This window comes from Otolemur garnettii, unplaced genomic scaffold (assembly GCF_000181295.1).
Source record: "Otolemur garnettii isolate 467f Iridium unplaced genomic scaffold, OtoGar3 scaffold00008, whole genome shotgun sequence".
NCBI lineage: Eukaryota > Metazoa > Chordata > Mammalia > Primates > Galagidae > Otolemur > Otolemur garnettii.
In genome coordinates, this window is record NW_003852403.1 from 37,562,791 (window position 1) to 37,583,166 (window position 20,376).

The 20,376-nt window shown below is 39.8% G+C and overlaps 2 protein-coding genes across 2 annotated transcripts in view; one reads left to right on the plus strand and one right to left on the minus strand.

The window, feature by feature from the left end:
• Window positions 1-20,376, plus strand: part of MARCH5 (membrane associated ring-CH-type finger 5) — a 67,470-nt gene that overhangs the window by 20,921 nt on the left and 26,173 nt on the right. The window contains exon 2 of the mRNA XM_003783701.3: window positions 8,692-8,894. Within this exon, the coding sequence (XP_003783749.1) occupies window positions 8,692-8,894 (203 nt within the window). The remainder of the gene's footprint in view (window positions 1-8,691; window positions 8,895-20,376) is intronic.
• On the minus strand, window positions 297-660 carry LOC105886386 (potassium voltage-gated channel subfamily E member 3-like). The gene has a single exon (XM_012801290.2). The coding sequence runs from the start codon at window positions 615-617 to the stop codon at window positions 297-299; it is 321 nt and encodes a 106-aa protein (XP_012656744.1). The 5' UTR covers window positions 618-660.

Here is a 20,376-nt window from a genome sequence, read left to right on the forward strand (position 1 = left end):
GGCCCTGGCTGGTTTCGAACCCGCCAGCTCCGGTATATGTGCACCCTACCCACTGAGCTACAGGTGCTAAGCCATGGCCCCTACTATTTATAAAATCTGTCTTTGCCTTGAAAAAAATGCTTATTCAGAAGGCCCAGGTCTGCCAGCCCTTCCACCCCAATGATGGCCTCTCTTCACACTGTTCCTTGTTGGTCTTGCAGAAGAAGGCACTAAGGCCTCATGTGGTCCCATAGCTGAGTTCTGGAGGCAACAGGAGTGATCTCTAGGTGTCTTGATCTTCCACATCCCTGGCCTCCTCATGTTAGATCATAGATACACAGTTCTTCTTCATAGATAAACACATGGTAGGGGTCACTCTGCTTCCAGGCGCAAGTGTATCCCAGGATGAGGCTGCCCACAGTGACAGCAAACAAGAACATGACAAAGAGAAAGTACATGTAGGAGTTGTCATCGTGGCCAGGTAGACTGGCCCACCATTCCTCAGTCTGGTTGTCTGGCCCTGACCCTGGTAGTGTCTTTGACTGACAGAGCAAATTGCCCTGAAGAGTGGCATTCAGAGCCTTCAGCATAGCATGCAGATTCTGGTACCAGATCTCAGTCCTATTGGTGGTCTCCATAGGGACTGGGGTGAAGCTGAGGTGGAGGAAAAATCAGAGGATGCTCAAATGGCAGACAAATTCACTGGTTCTGAGTCAGCTTCAGGAATTTCCTCCTGGATGCCCTCAGGCTGGGGTCTCAGCGACATCAGGAGTTGGGAAGGTGCAGAGTCCTAATCTTCTAGTCTAGAGAAAACGAGGGCTGGATTGGTTGACTTGTTCATTTTCCTTCTTACTAGCTCGTCTGCTGGAATGATCTAGCAAGGCTCCAAGGGCGCCTGTTTGCCTGCTGGACTCCCTGCCCTGTGCTCCAGGTGGCCTGGGTACTGTGCCCCTACACACTGGGCAGGTGCCCCACACTCCCCCGTGCTTTCTTTCTGTTTTCTTGATGAAGACTTCTACTGCTATAAATTTCCCTCTGTAAGACTGCCTTTGCAGCATCCCACAGGTTTTGATAATTGGTGTCTTCATTTTGTTCCAAAAATTTGATGATTTCCTTCTTAATCTGTCTTTGACCCAGCTACCATTTAGCCTAAGGTTATTTAGTTTCTATGACTTTCTTCAAGTATGGAGATTTCTGTTGCTGTTGAGTTCAACTTTTATTCTGTGATGGTCTGAGAAGAAACAAGGAATAATTTCTATTCTATTAAATTTGTTGATATTAGACTCATATTCTCACTAGATAAAAGATTTCAACTTAAGACATGAAACTATAAAAACACTACAAGAGAGTGCAGGGAAAACGCTTGAAGATATTGGCCTGGGAAAATATTTTATGAGGAGGACCCTCCTGGCAATGAAACAACACCAAAATTATATTACTGGGATCTTATCAAGCTAAAAAGCTTCTGCATAGCTAAGGGCACTGTAAGTAAAGTAAACAGGCAGCCTTCAGAATGAGAGAAGATTTTTGCAGGTTATGTTTCCAGCAAAGGTCTAATAACTGGAATCCACAGATAACTCAAACTAATCAATAAGAAAAGAACAAATAACCCTATTTCTTTGTGGGCAAGAGACTTGAACAGAAATTTCTCTGAAGATGACAGGCACATGGCCTACAAACACATGAAAAAATGCTCATCATCTTTAATCAATAGAGAAATGAAAATCAAAACCACTTTGAGATACCACCTAACTCCAGTAAGATTAGCCCACATCACAAAATCCCAAAACTGCAAATGTTGGCATGGATGTGGAGAGAAAGGAACACTTCTAACCCTGCTGGTGGGACTGCAAACTAATAGCCTTTTGGAAAGAAGTATGGAGAATTCTCAAGGAACTGAAAGTTGACCTACGGTTTGGTCCTGCATTAGGTATCTACCCAGATGAACAGAAATCATTTTACAACAAAGTCATTTGTACCAGAATGCAATGCAAATGCTAATTCACAATAGCAAAGTCATGGAAGCAGCCTAAATGTCCATCAACCCATGAATGGATAAACAAATTGTGGGAAACCATGGAATACTATGCAGCCATTAAAAATGGGGAAACTTTACATCTTTTCTTTTTCTTTCTTTTTTTTTTTTTTTATAAAGACAGAGTCTCCCTTTGTCGTCCTTGGTAGAGTGCTGTGGCATCACACAGCTCACAGCAACCTCCAACTCTTGCCTCAGCCTCCCGGGTAGCTGGGACTACAGGTGCCTGCCACAATGCCTGGCTATTTTTTTTGTTGTTGCAGTTTGGCCAGGGCCAAGTTTGAACCCACCACCCTTGGTATATGGGCCTGGTGCCCTACCCACTGAGCCACAGGTGCTGCCTGAAATTTTACATCTTTTATATTTACCTGGATGGAGCTAGAACTAATTCTTCTTAGTAAAGTATCTCAAGAATGGAAAAGTATCCAATGTACTCAATACTATTATAAAACCAATATATAAACACCTATACATTCATACGAATGATAAAACATAAAGTCCAGAAAGAAAGAGGGGAGTAAAGGGGTAGGGTGAGTGGTGGGAGGATATTTGGTGTGATTTCACCTATTGTACACAATGCAAGGGTACTATTTTTTGGGGGGGGGGGGAGACAGAATCTCAAGCTGTTGCCCTGGGTAGAGTGCCATGGCATCATAGCTCACAGCAACCTCAAACTCTTGCGCTTAAGCAATTCTCTTCCCTCAGGCTCCCAAGTAGCTGGGACTACAGGCGCCTGCCACAATGCCAGCTATTTTTTGGTTGTAGTTGTCATTGTTTGACAGGCCCAGGCTGGATTCAAACCCACCAATTCCGGTGCATGTGGCTGGTGCCCTAGCTGCTAAGCTACAGGCACCAAGCCATGTAAGGGTATATTTCAAAACAACTAAGAGTATATTATAAATGTCTTACCACAAATATAAGTGAGGTGATGGTTATTTTAATTAGTTTGATTTAAGCATTCTGCAATGTATATTAAATCATATTGTGCCCCATAAATGTATACAGTTATAATTTAATAATAATTAAGTTAAAAAAAGAACATGTTTTGCTCAGTATGAAAAAATAGGAAAGGCTGGTTGGGCACCCATAGCTTAGTGGGTAGTGTGCCGGCCCTGTTTACCAAGGGTGGCAGGTTAGAACCTGGCTCAGGCCTGCTTAACAAAAAAAAAAAAAACAGAAAGAAAGAAATAGGAAAAGCTTGCTAGACTCAACCTACTTTCAATACAATCACTTTAAGTATTCTACTTAAGTTCTGGCCAGTAGGAAATAAAACTATTGGCAAAAAATACGGAGTTTACTTATAAAAACTATTTAGACTTTATACCATATGATTATGTTGAAGCCATCTCTTAGTACCCATCACTCTGTGTGTATCCCAGATTGGTTAAGTGCCCCCCAAAGAAGAAAAATCTATTGATTTATTGTATAAGTAAGGATACAACAGTGTATTTAGCATTAGGCACAGCACAACTTGATCTATGTCTCAGTCAGTTTCTGTCATCACCCTTACTTCCTCTGGATTCGTAAGTCTTTACTTGGTGGCTCTTTGGCAAAAGTAGCTTCACATTGTCCTGTCTCTAAGCCCTACAAAAGGAAAAAAGTCTACATACCAGCTTTCCCAGCAAACATTCTGAGGTTCACTCTGATAAGACCAACTTTATGGGCCTAGCCTTGCAATCACTGTAATCTGGCTGCCAATCTAAGGGTTACTCTTCCAGGAGAGCTGGGACTGGGGCCGGGGCCAGTACTAACTGTCTAAACCTCATATGTAGGTAATGTTGGAGGAAGAGTGATTTTTCCATAGGAAGTGTGGGATACTGATTATTCCTAGAAAAGAGGAATTGTGTTATACATTAAACCCCAAATTTCTGCTGTTTCCTCCATTCTAAAATCTTGAAAAATTATAAGCCCATCATTTTCAAATATCTCTTCCCCATCTTAAATGGAAAGAGTCAGGCACAGAGGCTGAGGCCTGTAACAGCTGAGGGAGGCAAGGGTAGGAAGATAATTTGAGCCCAAGAGTTTAAGACTGCACCACTGCACTACAGCCTTTATTACAAATCAAGACCCTTTCCCTTTAATTAAAAAAGAAAAAAGGAGACTGGGCAGGGTGACTCACGCCTATAATCCTCCTCACTCTGGGAGGCTGAGGCAGGTGGATTGCTTGAGCTCACAGTTGGAGACCAGCCTGAGCCAGAGTGAGACCCCCATCTCTTAAAAAAAAAAAAGCCGGGTGTGGCAGGTGCCTTTTGTCCCAGCTACTTAGAAGCCTAAGGCAAGTGGATACCTTGAGCCCAAGAGGCTCGGCCCCTGTGGCTCAAGCTGCTAAGGTGCCAGCCACATACACCTGAGCTGGCGGGTTCAAATCCAGCCCTGGCCCACCAGAAACAATGATGGCTGCAACCAAAAAATAGCCGGGCGTTGTGGCAGGTACCTGTAGTCCCAGCTACTTGGGAGGCCAAGGCAGGAGAATCGCTTGAGCCTAGGAATTGGAGGTTGCTGTGAGCTGTGATGCCATAGCGCTCTACTGAGGGCGACACTTTGAGGCTCTGTCTCAAAAAAAAGAAAAAAAAAAAAAAAGAACAAAGCTTGAGCCTAAGAGTTTGAGGTTGCTGTGAGCTGCTGACACCACAGCATTCCACTGATGGTGGTAAAGTGAGACTCTATCTCAAAAAAAAAAGGAAAGGGAATATAATTGCAGGAAAAAGTAGCTCAAATAGATTACATCAAGTGGGGCTGGGAAAGGAGTGAGGAAGTAAAAAGTAATTTTAAGGCCTTCTTCCTAGAGCAGGGAGTGGTGGCTTATAATCATAGCACTCTGGATGGCGGATGCAGGAGGATTGCTTAAGGCCAAGAGTTTGAGACCAGCCTGGGCTGGTCTCTCTCCACTACAAAAAATTAAAAAATTAGCTAGATATGGTGGGATGTATCTGTATTTGAGAGGCTGAGCCAGGCTTATTTAAGCCCAGAAGTTCATGGTTATAGTAAGCTATCATCACACCACTGCACTCCAGCCTGGATGACATAGCCAGACCCTTTCTCTTTAAAAAAAAAAAAAACTTCTCAGGTGATGTTCCTGGTTAGTCTATCAGAGATTTACAAAAAAATTAGGAAAGAAAGAATTCACATACACATTGTGTTCTCTGTCTTCTTTTTATTCAGCCCTAGTGACTAATGACACTATATTATAGGCTGTTTGCTTGTAAGAAGACTGAGCACAGTGGCTCACACCTGTATACCTAGCACTCTGGGATGCCGAGGCAGATGTAAGATGGAGATAATTACTGGATTTGCTTAAGTTAAAAATTTATAATTGCTTCTGATGGCTAAATATTTTTAATGTAGTAACAGTATAGAATATGTTAGGCCAGGTGCAATGGTTCAACGCCTATAATCCTTGCACTCTGGAAGGCCGAGGTGTGTGGATTGACATGTCTGTAGTCCCAGCCACTCAGGAGGCTGAGACAAGAGAATCACTTGAGTTTCAGGTTGCTGTGGGCTACAGTGACGCCACAGCACTCTACCCAGGGCAACAGAGTTAAGACTCAGTCTCAAAAAAATAAAAAAATGAAATTTGATTCGCCTTAATGCTGATTGATCATGCTGCCATAGCTAGCTATATATACTATGTTCTGTTGAGATAAAAAAGTATGTGAGTAGAAAGTTTCTAGTTATTCTGCTTTACATTTTGTTGCCAAAAATTATGTCCATTTCCCAAAGGTTATACAAATATATTTACAAAATTACTTCCGTTGTGGCAACAAATATACACTAATAACATCTCAACTAACTTGTCTATTTGCTGTAGTGTATACCAGTTGAAATTTTATGCAAAAATTGTGCATTAAAACCCAGTCATACCTTAAGTACTCTTGGGGGTTGCACAGTGTGAATATACTTAACGAATTATACACATAGAAATGGTTAAAGTGGCTCGGCGCCTGTGGCTCAAGCAGCTAAGGCGCCAGCCACATACATCTGAGCTGGTGGGTTCAAATCCAGCCCGGGCCCGCCAAACAACAATGACGGCTGCAACCAAAAAATAGCCAGGCATTGTGGCTGCCGCCTGTAGTCCCAGCTACTTGGGAGGCAGAGGCAGGAGACTCACTTGAGCCCAGGAGTTAGAGGTTGCTATGAGCTGTGATGCCACGGCACTCTACCCAGGGCGACAGCTTGAGGCTCTGTCTCCAAAAAAAAAAAAAAAAAATGGTTAAAGTGGTAAATTTTATGTAACATATTTTATCACGATAAACTTCAAAACAGGCTTGGTGCCCATAGCTCAGAGGTTAGGGCGCCAGCCACATACACCGAGGGAGGTTGGTTCAAACCCAGCCTGGGTCTGCTAAACAACAATGAAAACTGCAGCAAAAAAAATAGCCGGGCATTGTGATAGACACCTATAGTCCCAGCTACTTGTGAGGCTGAAGCAAGAGACTCACTTAAGCCCAAGAGTTTGAGGTTGCTATGAACTATGATGTCACTGCACTCTTCCAAGGGTAACATAATGAGACTGTCTCAAAAAAAAAAAAACTTGAAAACAACGAACAGGGCTATTTTGGATAACCATAAGACAGAACGTGGGCCCAGACAGCTTAGCTGAAGTGAGTCAGAGGGTCAGAATGCTAAACAAATGCTCCTTATTCTACCTTGATCTTATGAAACCTGAGTGAATTTAAAGCTGAATAAAATCACAATTTTTGACATGCTGCCATGGATTCTGCTCCATTTTTCTTTTTAATTGAAAAGTTTTAATTGGTAATTAGAGAAATGCAAATCAAAAAAAAAGGGAAAGTTTTAATTGGAACACAATTGAAATTCATGTAGTTCACAAAGACTGCAGATCATACCCACCTATGGTGCTGTGACTGTGTAGTCTTTCCCAGTGAGCATCATTAGGCTAGTAGTTCTGACAGAGACCTTTATGCAATTAAGTGAAAAGTGCACAGAAGGTAACAAGCTTTAATTAGCATTTTTCATGTGTATAAACTTTAATGGGGGGAGAGGAGGAAGAATAGTCTCATTGAATCAAACTGTATTTGCCCTAATACAAATCGGTACCCAAACTTGTGTTAATTGGGAGAAAAATAAGGAATGTTAACCTGATATTCCATAAGAAAAAATTAGACTTCATAAGTACCCTTAAAAGCAAAGTGAGTGCCACCACACTATTATTCAGACCCCCCCAAAAAGCAAAATAGGAAAACGTTTTAAAATTAACCATATCAGTAGAATTTTATTTTTGTTAATACAAACATCCCAGACTTGAAACTTCTAGATTTATTTATTTATTTGTTTGTTTATTTATTTATTTATTTTGAGACAGAGCCTCAAGCTATCCCCCTGGGTAGAGTGTGGTGGCATCACAGCTCACAGCAACCTCCAACTCCTGGGCTCAAACGAGTCTCTTGCCTCAGCTTCCCAAGTAGCTGGGACCACAGGCGCCCACCACAACGCCTGGCTATTTTTTGGTTGTAGCCATCATTGTTTTGGCAGACCTGGGCTGGATTCAAACCCGCCACCTTAGGTGTATGTGGCTGGCACCTTAGCCACTTGAGCCACAGGCACTGAGCCAAGATTTTAAATATAATAATTCTTGAAACACTCTCACTGGGCTCGGCAGCTACTTGGGAGGCAGAGGCAGGAGACTTGCTTGAGCCCAGGAGTTGGGGGTTGCTGTGAGCTGTGATGCTACAGCACTCTACCCAGGGGGACAGCTTGAGACTCTGTCTCAAAAAAAAAAAAAAAAAAAAAGAAAGACAGACAGAAACAGTCTTACTGTATTGCCCAGGCTAGAGTGCTGTGGTATTAGCCTAGCTCATAGCAACTTCTGACTCCTGGACCAAATCAGTCCTCTGCTTCAGCCTCCTGAGTAGCTGGGACTATAGGCACCATCCATTTTTCTATTTTTAGTCTCGCTCTTGCTTTCTGATCTCTACCTCCTGAGCTTAAAAGACCCTCCCATTGTGGCCTCCTGGAGTGCTAGGATTATAGGCATGAGCCACTGGGCCCAGCTAATAGATATAATTTAATTCCAAAAAGGAAATCCAGTCATACTCACAACAGAAACATGAAGACCAAATTTGTCATATCATTATTCTATAACAAGTTATCCTAGTATCTTCATCTCCTTTTGGATTTATTTTAAATTTAATATTCTGTCATCTTACAATTATACTTTATCAGTAAGAGAAATGGGTAGGGCTTTTTCTTAGTTGAAAATTGAATGAGTTTATATGTGAAATCACTTGTGTGATATACTGTTTTTCCAAGTTCAAGAGATTGATGTTGGAATGCAGAGAACACTGAATTTCACATATTCCAGTGCTTATTACTCCTCCAAGAATTATTAGGTCTTAAAACGAAAAGCAGTATGAGAGTTATCTTTTTTTGCACTATAGTTTCATTATACAAGGTGAAGAAATAGTAGAAAGATGGAGGAAATTTCGTAAAAACAAAATTCAGAAAATACAGGATTCTATAGTGAAAGATAAGGAAAAACAGTAAAAGAAACTCCTCTATTGAGAGCATATTGGTTGTTTTGTTTCCTTAATTTTTTAATGTAGGACAAAAGTTCCATAATGTAACATAGTAGGCTTGTACCATGCAGTGAGAGCTGCAATGTGGAGGAGGCTGGGATCCTAAAGATAAATCTTACCATTTTCTTTTTTAATTTACAGAAGTTGCTGGGTGTGTTTTGCCACTGATGAAGATGATAGAACAGCCGAATGGGTGAGACCATGCAGATGCAGAGGATCTACAAAATGGGTTCACCAAGCTTGTCTACAACGCTGGGTGGATGAAAAACAAAGAGGAAACAGTACAGCCAGAGTGGCATGTCCTCAGTGCAATGCTGAATACTTAATAGTTTTTCCAAAGTTGGGTAAGAATATATTTAAAAACAGCATAGATATATTTGATCTTATTACACATAAATCTATAATCTCAGGTTTATTTTAAATGACTCATCTCTTTGCTTTTTTGGGAATTTTAGTATTCCCGTTGTTTCTTTTCTAAATGTCAGAGACATACTTGTTTTGTTAACAGCTTATAATACCCTTTTACTCTTTTTTTTTTTTTTGCAATTTTTGACTGGGGCTAAGTTTGAACCTGCCACCTCCAGCATATGGGGCTGGTGCCTTACTCCTTTGAGCCACAGGCACCACTCTTAATAATGCCCTTAATACATCCCCAAAATTATCCATTTGTGTATTAATTTTCCATTTGTTTGAGGGGAGGAAGAACTTGTACACCTAACTGCGTAGATATAATCAAATAACAAAACTATAATGAAAACCTGACTTGAGGAGCCTAATTCTCTGGAGACAGTTGATGTAGGAGAAAGAAAGTATTAGTGTATTCTAACACTTCTCCTTAATTCTGCTGAAGAATAGAAGGAAAATTAAAGATTTAATAAGATATAGAGTTAAATTTGTCCTTGGAATCCAATTTATGGGATTGTCTTTTGTGAAAACTCCTATTTCTTCTCTGGGAATTAGCAGGTAAGGAATAACCGAAAGCTTTTGAGAGTGGGGAAAAGTATATAGCAGACTGCTTAGTGAGCTTGTTCTATTATGTCTTTCACCACATTCATATCTGGTTCATAGACATCTATACATTTTTGAACTAGTATTCTTTTTTTTTTTTTTTTAATTAGAGACAGACTCACTTTATTGCCTTCAGTAGAGTTCTGTGGTGTCTCAGCTCATAGCAACCTCCAACTCCTGGGCTGAGGCAATTCTCTTGCCTCAGCCTCCCAGGTAGCTGGGACTACAGGCGCCTACCACAACACCCAGCTATTTTTTTATTGTTGTTGCAGTTTGGCCAGGGCTGGGTTCGAACCTGCCACCCTCGGTATATGGGGCAAGTGCCCTACCCACTAAGCCACAGGCATTGCCCTGAACTGGTATTCTCTTTGGCATTTATGCCATGCCAGTTGTTAAATATTTTTAATATTACCCATGGCTATAATGAAGAGGAGAGCAGTTTGGATTCTGGGAAATTAAGAGGAAAGAATGACTTTAGGTAGAGCAGGATTCTAGGGAAAATAGGAAATAAATTGGAATTATTAGACATATTGTTTTTTATAGATACTATGCATACTGAAATCAGACCCATGTTTTTTAAAATGAGGCAACATAAATTCAGATAATGTAAGTGTTTTTCTAATATAAAACAATCAATAAAGACAAAGTGATGATTGTCTGTTTTTCTGTATCATAATGCATAGAAAGAAATGATTGCTTCCTATGAAAGGAAAATAGTGTAGTTGTGGACCACAGGGTAGGTCTTGTCTTCATGCACACCACTGATTTTAGATAAACATGGAATAATCCAAAATGTTTTTATAATGAGATCAAAGCAGTACTTTTAAATAACCTCAGGAAAAGCAGCCATTGCTCCAGTCCTACACCACACTGATATGTGGCTCATTAAATTCACAGTGAAGGTTTCTAATTTAACTGGTTTCTTTTTCTACTCTTGAAATAGATAATTCCATCTCTCAATTATGGATTGTTAGTAAGAGTAGCAGGTATGTCGTGATTCTCTTAGATGCTTCAGATATTCAAATGGATAGAAGCCAGAATTACCACAAGAATTATTAGTGAAAAACTACATACAAATTGACAAGCATACGGTACTCAAAAGGAAAATTGAATATTTTAGTTTCGGAGATGGCAATGTATAGATCTATTCTTTTGGCTGAGTTAATTTCTAGGAGATAGGTTTTCAGCTTCAATGAAGTAATTATGGTTTTAAGTATATCTATTAATAAGACATCTGTTTCTTTTTATAACAAGGAAAGAAATGCCTAATTGTTGGGGAAAATCATGTTATCAGTGTCATGAAAAAAATTTACATCCTTCACTTGAGTAGTTTTCCTCTTTACAAGAGAGAGGTTAATCTTTATTTGTTGCTTTTTTTTTTCTTGACACAACATACTGAAGGCTCAAAAGGCTGCACTTGGAATTATATTCACAATTTTCCATGCAGTATTTAACACTGACCCAAGAATTAAGAATGTATTGGCCAGGCATGGTGGTTCATGCCTGTATTTCTAGCACTCTTAGAGGCCAAGATGGGAGGATTGCTTGAGGTCAGGAGTTCCAGACCAACCTGGACAAAGGTGAGACCTTGTCTTTACTAAAAGTAGAAAAATTGTCCAGGCATTGTGGCAGGCACCAATAGGTGGTAGACTTTTCCTGTCTGCATACACAGCTAGTGCTGTGGCCATACTGATTCTAGTATACATTTTCAAGGCAAGGTTCAAAAATAATTTTGCTTAAAAGAGAATCCTCTTTCCATAGTATGTTTCCATTGATAATCAAAATGAAAAGTTGTCTGTATTACTTGATTTATATATTACACACATGTATATGCTGAGAGTTGATTCATGCTCCATGTACTAGTGATTTTGTGCAGCTATAAAACAAAATACATGTCACATAATGTCCAGTAGTGTTATCTGATATAATTTTGCCTGTAGAATGCTTTCTGTCTGACCATATTTGTTTAATTTTGTAGTTGATGGTAGTTATACCTATTTTGTTAAAGTTGAAGTACCTTTGACTTCAGTTTTGATCTTTTAATGACAACTTATAATGAAGTCTTTAATTGATTTACTGTGGTAAAAATGGTGTGAACACTTCAGTGGCTTCTTGTTCCTAACAAGAAGTTAATCTCTTAGTACAGACTACTCCTAATTCACTAGTCACAGCTCATTCTAAGATCAGGTGATCTTACTCTTAGATCATACTGTAGTTATTTATTGCATTCTGAGTTAAATGTATTTTTTCACTTTGGGATTTAACACAGTATGACAGTAACATAATATGTATTTAGCCAAACTAAACAGCTCATGATGTGAAAGTATGTGAGCTGAAACCATCTTCTCATGACTATCCTAGTAGAGCTTGGGTGAGCCTTGGAATATTATAGCAACTAAGAACCTAAAAGAGTTTATATTAAAATCATAATCTTACCTTCCTAGACTTAGCCAGAAAGAAGTGGAAATGTTGAACAAGCCTATATCAAGTTCTGAAATAGCATCAATTATAAGAAATCTCCCCAAAAAGAAAAGCCCAGGACCAGATGGCTTCACATCAGAATTCTACCAAACCTTTAAAGAGGAACTAGTACCTATATTATGTAACCTTTTCTAAAACATAGAAAAAGAAGGAATACTTCCCAACACATTCTGTGAAGCAAATATCACCCTGATCCCCAAACCAGGAAAAGACCCAACAAGAAAAGAAAATCATAGACAAATATCTCTAATGAATATTGATGCGAAAGTATTCAATAAGATCCAAGCAAACAGAATCCAGCAATACATCAAACAAATTATACATCATGACTAAGTGGGTTTCATCCTAGGGTCCCAAGGATAGTTCAATATATGCAAATCTATAAATATATCACATAAACAAAGGAAAAAATAAAGACCATATAATTCTCTCAATTGATGCAGAAAAGGCTTTTGATAATATCCAGCATCCTTTCTTGATCAGAGCGCTTAAGAAAATAGGCATAGAAGGAACATTTCTTAAATTAATAGAGGCCATTTACAGCCAACCCACACCAATATTGTGTTGAATGGAGTAAAATTGAAATCATTTCCACTCAGATCAGGAACCAGGCAAGGTTGCCCATTGTCTCCACTGCTTTTTAACATTGTAATGGAAGTCTTAGCCATCGCAATCAGGCATGGGAAGGCAATCAAAGATATCCAGATAGGATCAGAGGGGATCAAACTTTCACTCTTTGCAGATGATATGATGGTATATCTAGAAAACCCCAGGGACTCAAGTACAAAACTCCTAGAAGTGATCAATACAGCAGCATCTCAGGATACAAAATCAGTACTCACAAATCTGTAGCCTTTATATATATATGAATAATAGTCAAGGTGAAAAAACAATCAAGGACTCTATTCCCTTTACAATAGTGCCAAAGAAGATGAAATATCTGGGAGTGTGTCTAACAAAGGATGTGAAAGATCTCTATAAAGAGAACTATGAAACGCTGAAAAAAAAAATAGCTGAAGATGTTAACAAATGAAAAAAACACACCATGCTCATGGCTGGGAAGAATCAACATTGTTAAAATGTCTATACTTCCCAAAGCAATCTACAGATTTAATGAAATCCCCATTAAAGTACCTCTGTCATACTTTAAGGATATGGAAAAATTAGTATTTTGTTTTATATGGAAGCAGAAAAAACCTTAATAGCCAAAACATTACTCAAAAATAAAAACAAGGGCAGCGCCTGTGGCTCAAAGGAGTAGGGCACTGGCCCCATATGCCGGAGGTGGCAGGTTCAAACCCAGCCCCGGCCAAAAACTGCAAAAGAAAGAAAGATAAAACAAATCAGGAAGTATCACGCTACCAGACTTCAGATTATACTATAAATCTGTAGTGATCAAAACAGTATGGTACTGGCACAAAAATAGAGAGGTATGGAACATACCTAGATGTATGGAACATAATTAAAAACCAAGAGATGAACCCAGACACTTAATCATCATTTGATCTTTGATAAGCTTATCAAAAATATAAATTGGGGGAAAGATTCCCTATTTAACAAATGGTGCTGAGTGAATTGGCTGGCGTCTTGTAGAAGACTGAAACTGGACCCACACCTTTCTCCTCTAACAAAAATTGACTCTTACTGGCTAAAGGACTTAAACTTAAGACATGAAACTATAAAATTTCTTGGAGAGTGCAGGGGGAACACTTGAAAACATTGATCTGGGGAATACTTTATGAGGAAGACTCCCGGGGCAATTGAAGCAACATCAAAAATACATTACTGGGATTTGATCAAACTAAAAAGCTTTTGCACTGCCAAGAACACAGTAAGTAAAGCAAATAGACAGCCCTCAGAATAGGAGAGGAGTTTTGCATATTCTATTTCTGACAAAGGTCTAATAACCAGAATCCACAGAGAACTCAAACTTATTAAGAAGAAAAGAACAAGTGATCCCATTTCATTGTGGGCAAGAGACATGAACAGAAGACACATGAAAAAATGCTCATCATCTTTAATCATCAGAGAAATGCAAACCAAAACCACTTTGAGATATCATCTAATTCCAGTAAGAGTAGCCCACATCACAAAATCCCAAAACTACAGATGTTGGCATGGATGTGGAGAAAAGGGAACATTGCTGCACTGCTGGTGGGAATGCAAGCTAGTATGTTCCTTTTGGAAAGAAGTTTGGAGAACACTCAAACCTGCCATTTGATCCTGCAATTCCTCTACTAGGTATATATCCAAAAGACCAAAAATCAATTGGCAACAAAGATATATGCACCAGATTGTTCATTGCAGCTCAATTCATAATTGCCAAGTCTTAGAAGAAGCCCAGGTGCCCATCAACCCATGAATGAATCAATATATTGTGGTATATGTATACCATGGAATACGATGCAGCATTAAAAAAAAGATGGAGACTTTGCCTCTTTTATGTTTATATGGATGGAACTGGAAAATATTCTAAGTATCTCAGGAATGGAAAAAAAAATATCCAGTGTACTCAATACTACTATAAAACCAATTTATAATCACTCACACTTTCAAATGAGAGATGAATCACAACTGTAGCCCAGGATGAAGGAGGGAAGGAGCAGGAGATGAGAAAGGAGGGGAGTGGATCGATAAAGGGAGGGTTAATGGTGGGACTAATACTGTGATTAAGTAAATGAGGTGAAAGCTATGTTAATTAGTAGGATGTAAGCGCTCCAGTTTGTACAAATCATTAACAAATTGAATCCCACAAAGACATAAATGTATTCATGATCTGTATATATATGACTTAATAAAAAAAAAGAACCAAAAAAAATAATGTAAGAGAACAAGAGAAAAGTTGGAGCAAAGCAAATATATGACATATAAAAAAACAATAAATTTAACTGAAGCATTAAAAAAAACAGAAACAAAAGTGTTCTAGCTAAAAAAAAATCGTAATCTTATCAAATTTGTGAAATGTTTATGATGAAAACTTTTGTCACTTTTTCCTCAACCTCTACAGACCAAATTAATAGATTGCCAGGGACCACCATTGATTCCCATGTGATACTTGATAAACATTGGCTAGGAGAAATAAGTGTAAAAGACACAAGATACAGAGAGGAAAAGATGATGGTTAATATTCTATGGGGTGACCTCTGCACCGTAGGGTTTGTGTTTTTGTTTTTATTTGTTAAGTTTCTGTGTGGGTTTAGCCTCAGTTTGTCTAGTTTGCCAATTCTGCATCTTTTCTGATATGGAGAGATCTTTTATGGAAAGGTGGTGGTAAGTGTATGTTCTTGAGGGTGAGTGAGGTGGTTCATACCTGTAATCCTAGTACTCTGGGAGGCTGAGGCAGGTGGATCACCTACACTTATAAGTTCGAAAACAGCCTGAGCAAGAAGAGCAAGACCCCATTTCGACTAAAAATAAAAAAACTAGCTGGATGTTATAGCAGGTGCCTGTAGTTCCAGCTACTTGGGAGGCTGAGGCAAGAGGATCACTTGAGCCTAAGGATTTTTTTTTTTTTTTTGAGACAGCCTCAAGCTGTGCCCCTGGGTAAAGTGCTGTGGCATCACAGCTCACAACAACCTCCAACTCCTGGGCTCAAGCAAGTCTCCTGCCTCTGCCTCCCAAGTAGCTGGACCACAGGCACCCGCCACAACACCTGGCTATTTTTTGGTTGCAACCATCATTATTGTTTGGCGGGCCCGGGCTGGATTCAAACCCACCACCTTAGGTGTATGTGGCTGGCACCTTAGCCACTTGAGCCATAGGTGCTGAGCCTGAGCCCAAGGATTTGAGGTTGCCGTGAGCTATAATGTCATAGGACTCAACCCCAGGGGGACTGAGTGAGACTCTGTCTCAAAAAAAAAGTGTACTTTATTGTTAATAGCGAACTTATTATAGTTAGTTATGGGTTTGCTTTTGCTTTTTTGTGTCTAGTGATTAGGCCTGCTGTAGGTATGCACCCAGTTAAACACCCTGCTACTCAAACTGATTTTAGGACTAGCAACATTGGCATCACCTCCACAGGTGGACACCCCTGGGTGGTTCAGAGCTATAATCCTAGGTCTCTGGAAGACCAAGATGGGAGGATTGCTTGAGGTCAGGAGTGCAAGACTAACATGGGCAAAAGTAATACCCCATCTCTACAAAAAAGTGAAAAAGGATGAGTATGTACCTATAGTCCCAGCTACTTGGGAGGCTGAGGCAGGAGGATTGCTTGAACCCAGGAGTTTTCAGTGAGCTATGATAATGCCACTGCCTACCAGCCTAAGCAACAGAGCAAGACTTTAAAAAAAAAAATCAATGAAGGGAATACTAGGTGAAAAGATTTTGTCTTCCATTAAAAGTAAAACATGTCAGCTCGACACCTGTAGCTCAGTAGTACATATACCAGAGCTGGTGGGTTCGTATCCAGCCTGCCAAACAACGACAACTACAACCAAAAAAAAAAAAAAATAGCCAGGCATTGTGGTAGGCACCTGTAGTCCCAGCTACTTGAGAGGCTAAAGCAAGAAAATCGCTTAAGCCCAAGAGTTTGAGGTTGTTGTAAGCTGTGACACAACAGCACTCTATCCAGGGCAACAGCTTGAGACTCTGTCTCAAAAAAAAAAAAAAAGCAAATCATGTCCATAAAATTTGAGACCTGGTAGTAACTACTCTATTTAAGGAAAAGCATTCAGGAGAGAGTATCTTTCTTTTTTTTTGTTTTTGGAGACAGAGCCTCAAGCTGGGTAGAGTGCTATGGCATCACAGCTCACAGCAACCTCCAACTCCTGGGCTCAAGCGAGTCTTCTGCCTCTGCCTCCGCCTCCCAAGTAGCTGGGACCACAGGTGCCCACCACAACGCCTGGATATTTTTTGGTTGTAGTTGTCATTGTTGTTTGGCGGGTCCGGGCTGGATTTGAACCCGCCACTGTAGGTGTATGTGGCTGGCGTCTTAGCCACTTGAGCCACAGGCACTGAGCCAAAAAGTAGTTTCAAGTACTCTAAGAACTAATAGGGTTAATGTGAATTTGAACTAATTTGAAGTAGTGTTAATAAATTACACATATGATGAGTAAGTAATAGGCTTTCTGTGAGTTGGTGCTACTATAATCAAAAGAGAATTATAGCAAAGAAGCAAAATGATAGGTGCTTGTATTAACAAATGGTTTGTTCTCTTTCCTTTCTCTTGATATTTGCTCTGCTGATAATGGAAAAGGAGAGCAAATACGTGAAAGAGAAGATGATACAACATTATCATCTCCTAAGCAGTTTTTTTCCCCCAACTCTTCTAATGTTTAAGTTTACTTTACATATTTCCCCTCCCACCTCCGGAATTTGCATAGTCAAAAGTTCAAAGGTGCTGGATATAGTAGGGTAGTTAATGAAAATTCTTTTTCACGTCTGACAGCCATGGTGCCAAGTAAAATCATGTATTAATGTAATGATGAAGAATAGACATGATAATGTAGCTATACCATGATAATAAAATAAATAAATATTATTTATTTCCTTACTTGGTTATAAATCATAACCATTGTTTTATTTTATTTTATTGTTTTTTCTTTTTTTTTTTGGCCGGGGCTGAGTTTGAACCCACCACTTCTGGCACACGGGACGAGCGCCCTACCCTTTTGAGCCACAGGCGCTGCCCTATTTTATTGTTTTTTGCAACAGTCTCTCTTTCTCACCCTGGGTAAAGTGCTATGGCATCATAGCTCATAGCAACCTCAAACTCTGGGGCTTAAGTGATCCTCTTGCTTCAGTTTTTCATTTTTAGTAGAGACAGGGTCTTGCTCTTGCTCAGGCTGGTCTCAGACTCCTGAGTGCAAGCAGTCTTGGCCTCCCAGAGTGTTAAGATTACAGGCATGAGCCACTGCGGCCAGCCATAACCATTGTTTTAAATTTCTAATGTTTCATTCCAGGGTGATTTTCTTTTTCTTCTCTCTGTCTTTATCTCTTTCCCTCTTCTTTTCCTTCTTTCCCTACACATACACATAATCTACAGAGTAGAGTTAAAGGAAGAAATGAGGGATAGAGAATATTGGCAACTGTGGAAAACCAGTACCACTCCTAGGTCTGGTAGTACATACAAGGGAAAGGCGCTGTTAAGAACTGTAGCAGGGACCCAGCGCCTGTGGCTCAGTGGTTAGGGCACCAGCCACATACACCAAAGTTGGCAGGTTCAAACTCAGCCCAGGCCTGCTAAACAACAATGACAATGACAACCAAAAAATAGCCGGGTGTTGTGGCGGGTGCCAATAGTCCCAGCTACTTGGGAGGCTGAGGCAAGAGAATCGCTTGGGCCCAAGGGTTTGAGGTTGCTGTGAGCTGTGATGTGACAGCACTCTACCCAGGGCAACATAGTGAGACTTTGTATCAAAAAAAAAAAAAAGGGGGGCTCGGCACCTGTGGCTCAAGTGGCTAAGGCGCCAGCCACATACACCTAAGGTGGTGGGTTCGAATCCAGCCCAGACCCGCCAAACAACAATGACAGCTGCAACCAAAAAAAAAATAGCCAGGCATTGTGGCGGACGCCTGTGTTCCCAGCTACTGGGAGGCTGAGGCAGGAGACTTGCTTGAGCCCAGGAGTTTGAGGTTGCTGTGAGCTGTGATGCCACGGCACTCTACCCAGAGGGATAGCTTGAGGCTCTGTCTCAAAAAAAAAAAAGAACTGTGGCAGAGTTAGAGAGGCTGCTTAACAGAATCGGTGATCTGATACAAATACAAACTCCCCACAGTGAGAGAAAAGGCCAGGGAGGACTCCCTTAATACATTTACTACCTCTGATTTTCTGGCCTCTCTTCTCATTTGAGCACATCAGAAGCTAGAGGGAAGTTTGTGTGGTTTGTCACCCAGTTCATAAGGCAGGATGGAGAAAGATAAGGAATAGATAAGTGAAGAGGTAATAAAACAGAATCCCCAGCACAATTAGGCTTTATGTTAATACATTCTAGACTAGCATTCTATAGACCTTGTTCTGTATTTTTTTTCTTACCAATACATTATAGATAGCCATTTCCTGTTAGAATATAAAGAGATTTTTTTGAACAGCTTTGTAGTGTTTAAAACTTAGACATGTGGTTATTTATATAACCAGTCTCCTGTTAATGGGTATATAAGTTCTTTCCAATTTTTAACCATTACAAACAGTGCTCTTATAAATAACTTTGTGTGGGGCTTGGCACCTGTGGCTCAAGTGGCTAAGGCGCCAGCCACATATGCCTAAGGTAATGGGTTCAAATCCATTTGGCCCGGGCCCGCCAAACAACAATGATGGCTGCAATCAAAAAATAGTCAGGCATTGTGGCGGGTGCCTGTGGTCCCAACTACTTGGGAGGCAGAGGCAGGAGACTCGCTTGAGCTCAGGAGTTGGAGGTTGTTGTGAGCTCTGATTCCACGGCACTCTACCCAGGTGGACAGCTTGAGGCTCTGTCTCAAAAAAATAATAAAATAAAATAAATAACTTTGTGTGAATTATTTTATGCATATGTTCAGATATATCTGTCAGATAAATAGAAATGGAATTGCTAAGTCTACAGTATGTGCATTTATATCAGATATTGTAAAATTGGCTTTTATAGAGATTATACCTATTTAATCTCATCTTTAACAGTGTATTGGAGTGCCTGCTTTCCTATTACCTTTGCCAACGTACTATCAATATACAGAACTAACTATATCTGCTGCCTTAGCATTGATCAAAGTTCAGCAGAATGCTGACTTAGATGTTCTTGTTTTCTTTGATTATGAAATATTTTATTTGTGGAAAAGGAATATATCCTAACTACATGGGAGAATAAAGACTAATAAGTCATTACTCATTTATCTTCCTATATTTAGAAATAAAATATCCTGGTTAATTGAACTTTAATCATTAAGTAATGACTATTTTATCCATATAAATGCCTTTTTGTCTTAAAATTGTGTACTAATAAAGACATGATAATAGCTATACTAACTTTATTATTTTTAAATTGCATGTATTTATTTTATTTTATTTTATAGTGGGTTCTTGCCATGTGCCTGGGCTGGCCTCAGACTCCTGGCCTCAAGCAGTGCCCACCTCAGCTTCCTGAGTAGCTGAGACTCCAGGCATGTGGCATGTACCACCTCTGGCATTTTGTTAAATCAACTTTTTATTTTAGAAGAATTTTTGATTTACAGAAAAATTACAAAGATAGTATAAAGAGTTTTCATATATCCCACATCCAATTTCCTCTACTAACATCTTTTATTATTATAGTATGTTACATTTGTTATAATTTTTTTTTTTTTTTTTGAGACGGAGCCTCAATCTATCCCCCTGGGTAGAGTGCCATGGCATCACGCTCACAGCAACCTCCAACTCCTGGGCTCAAG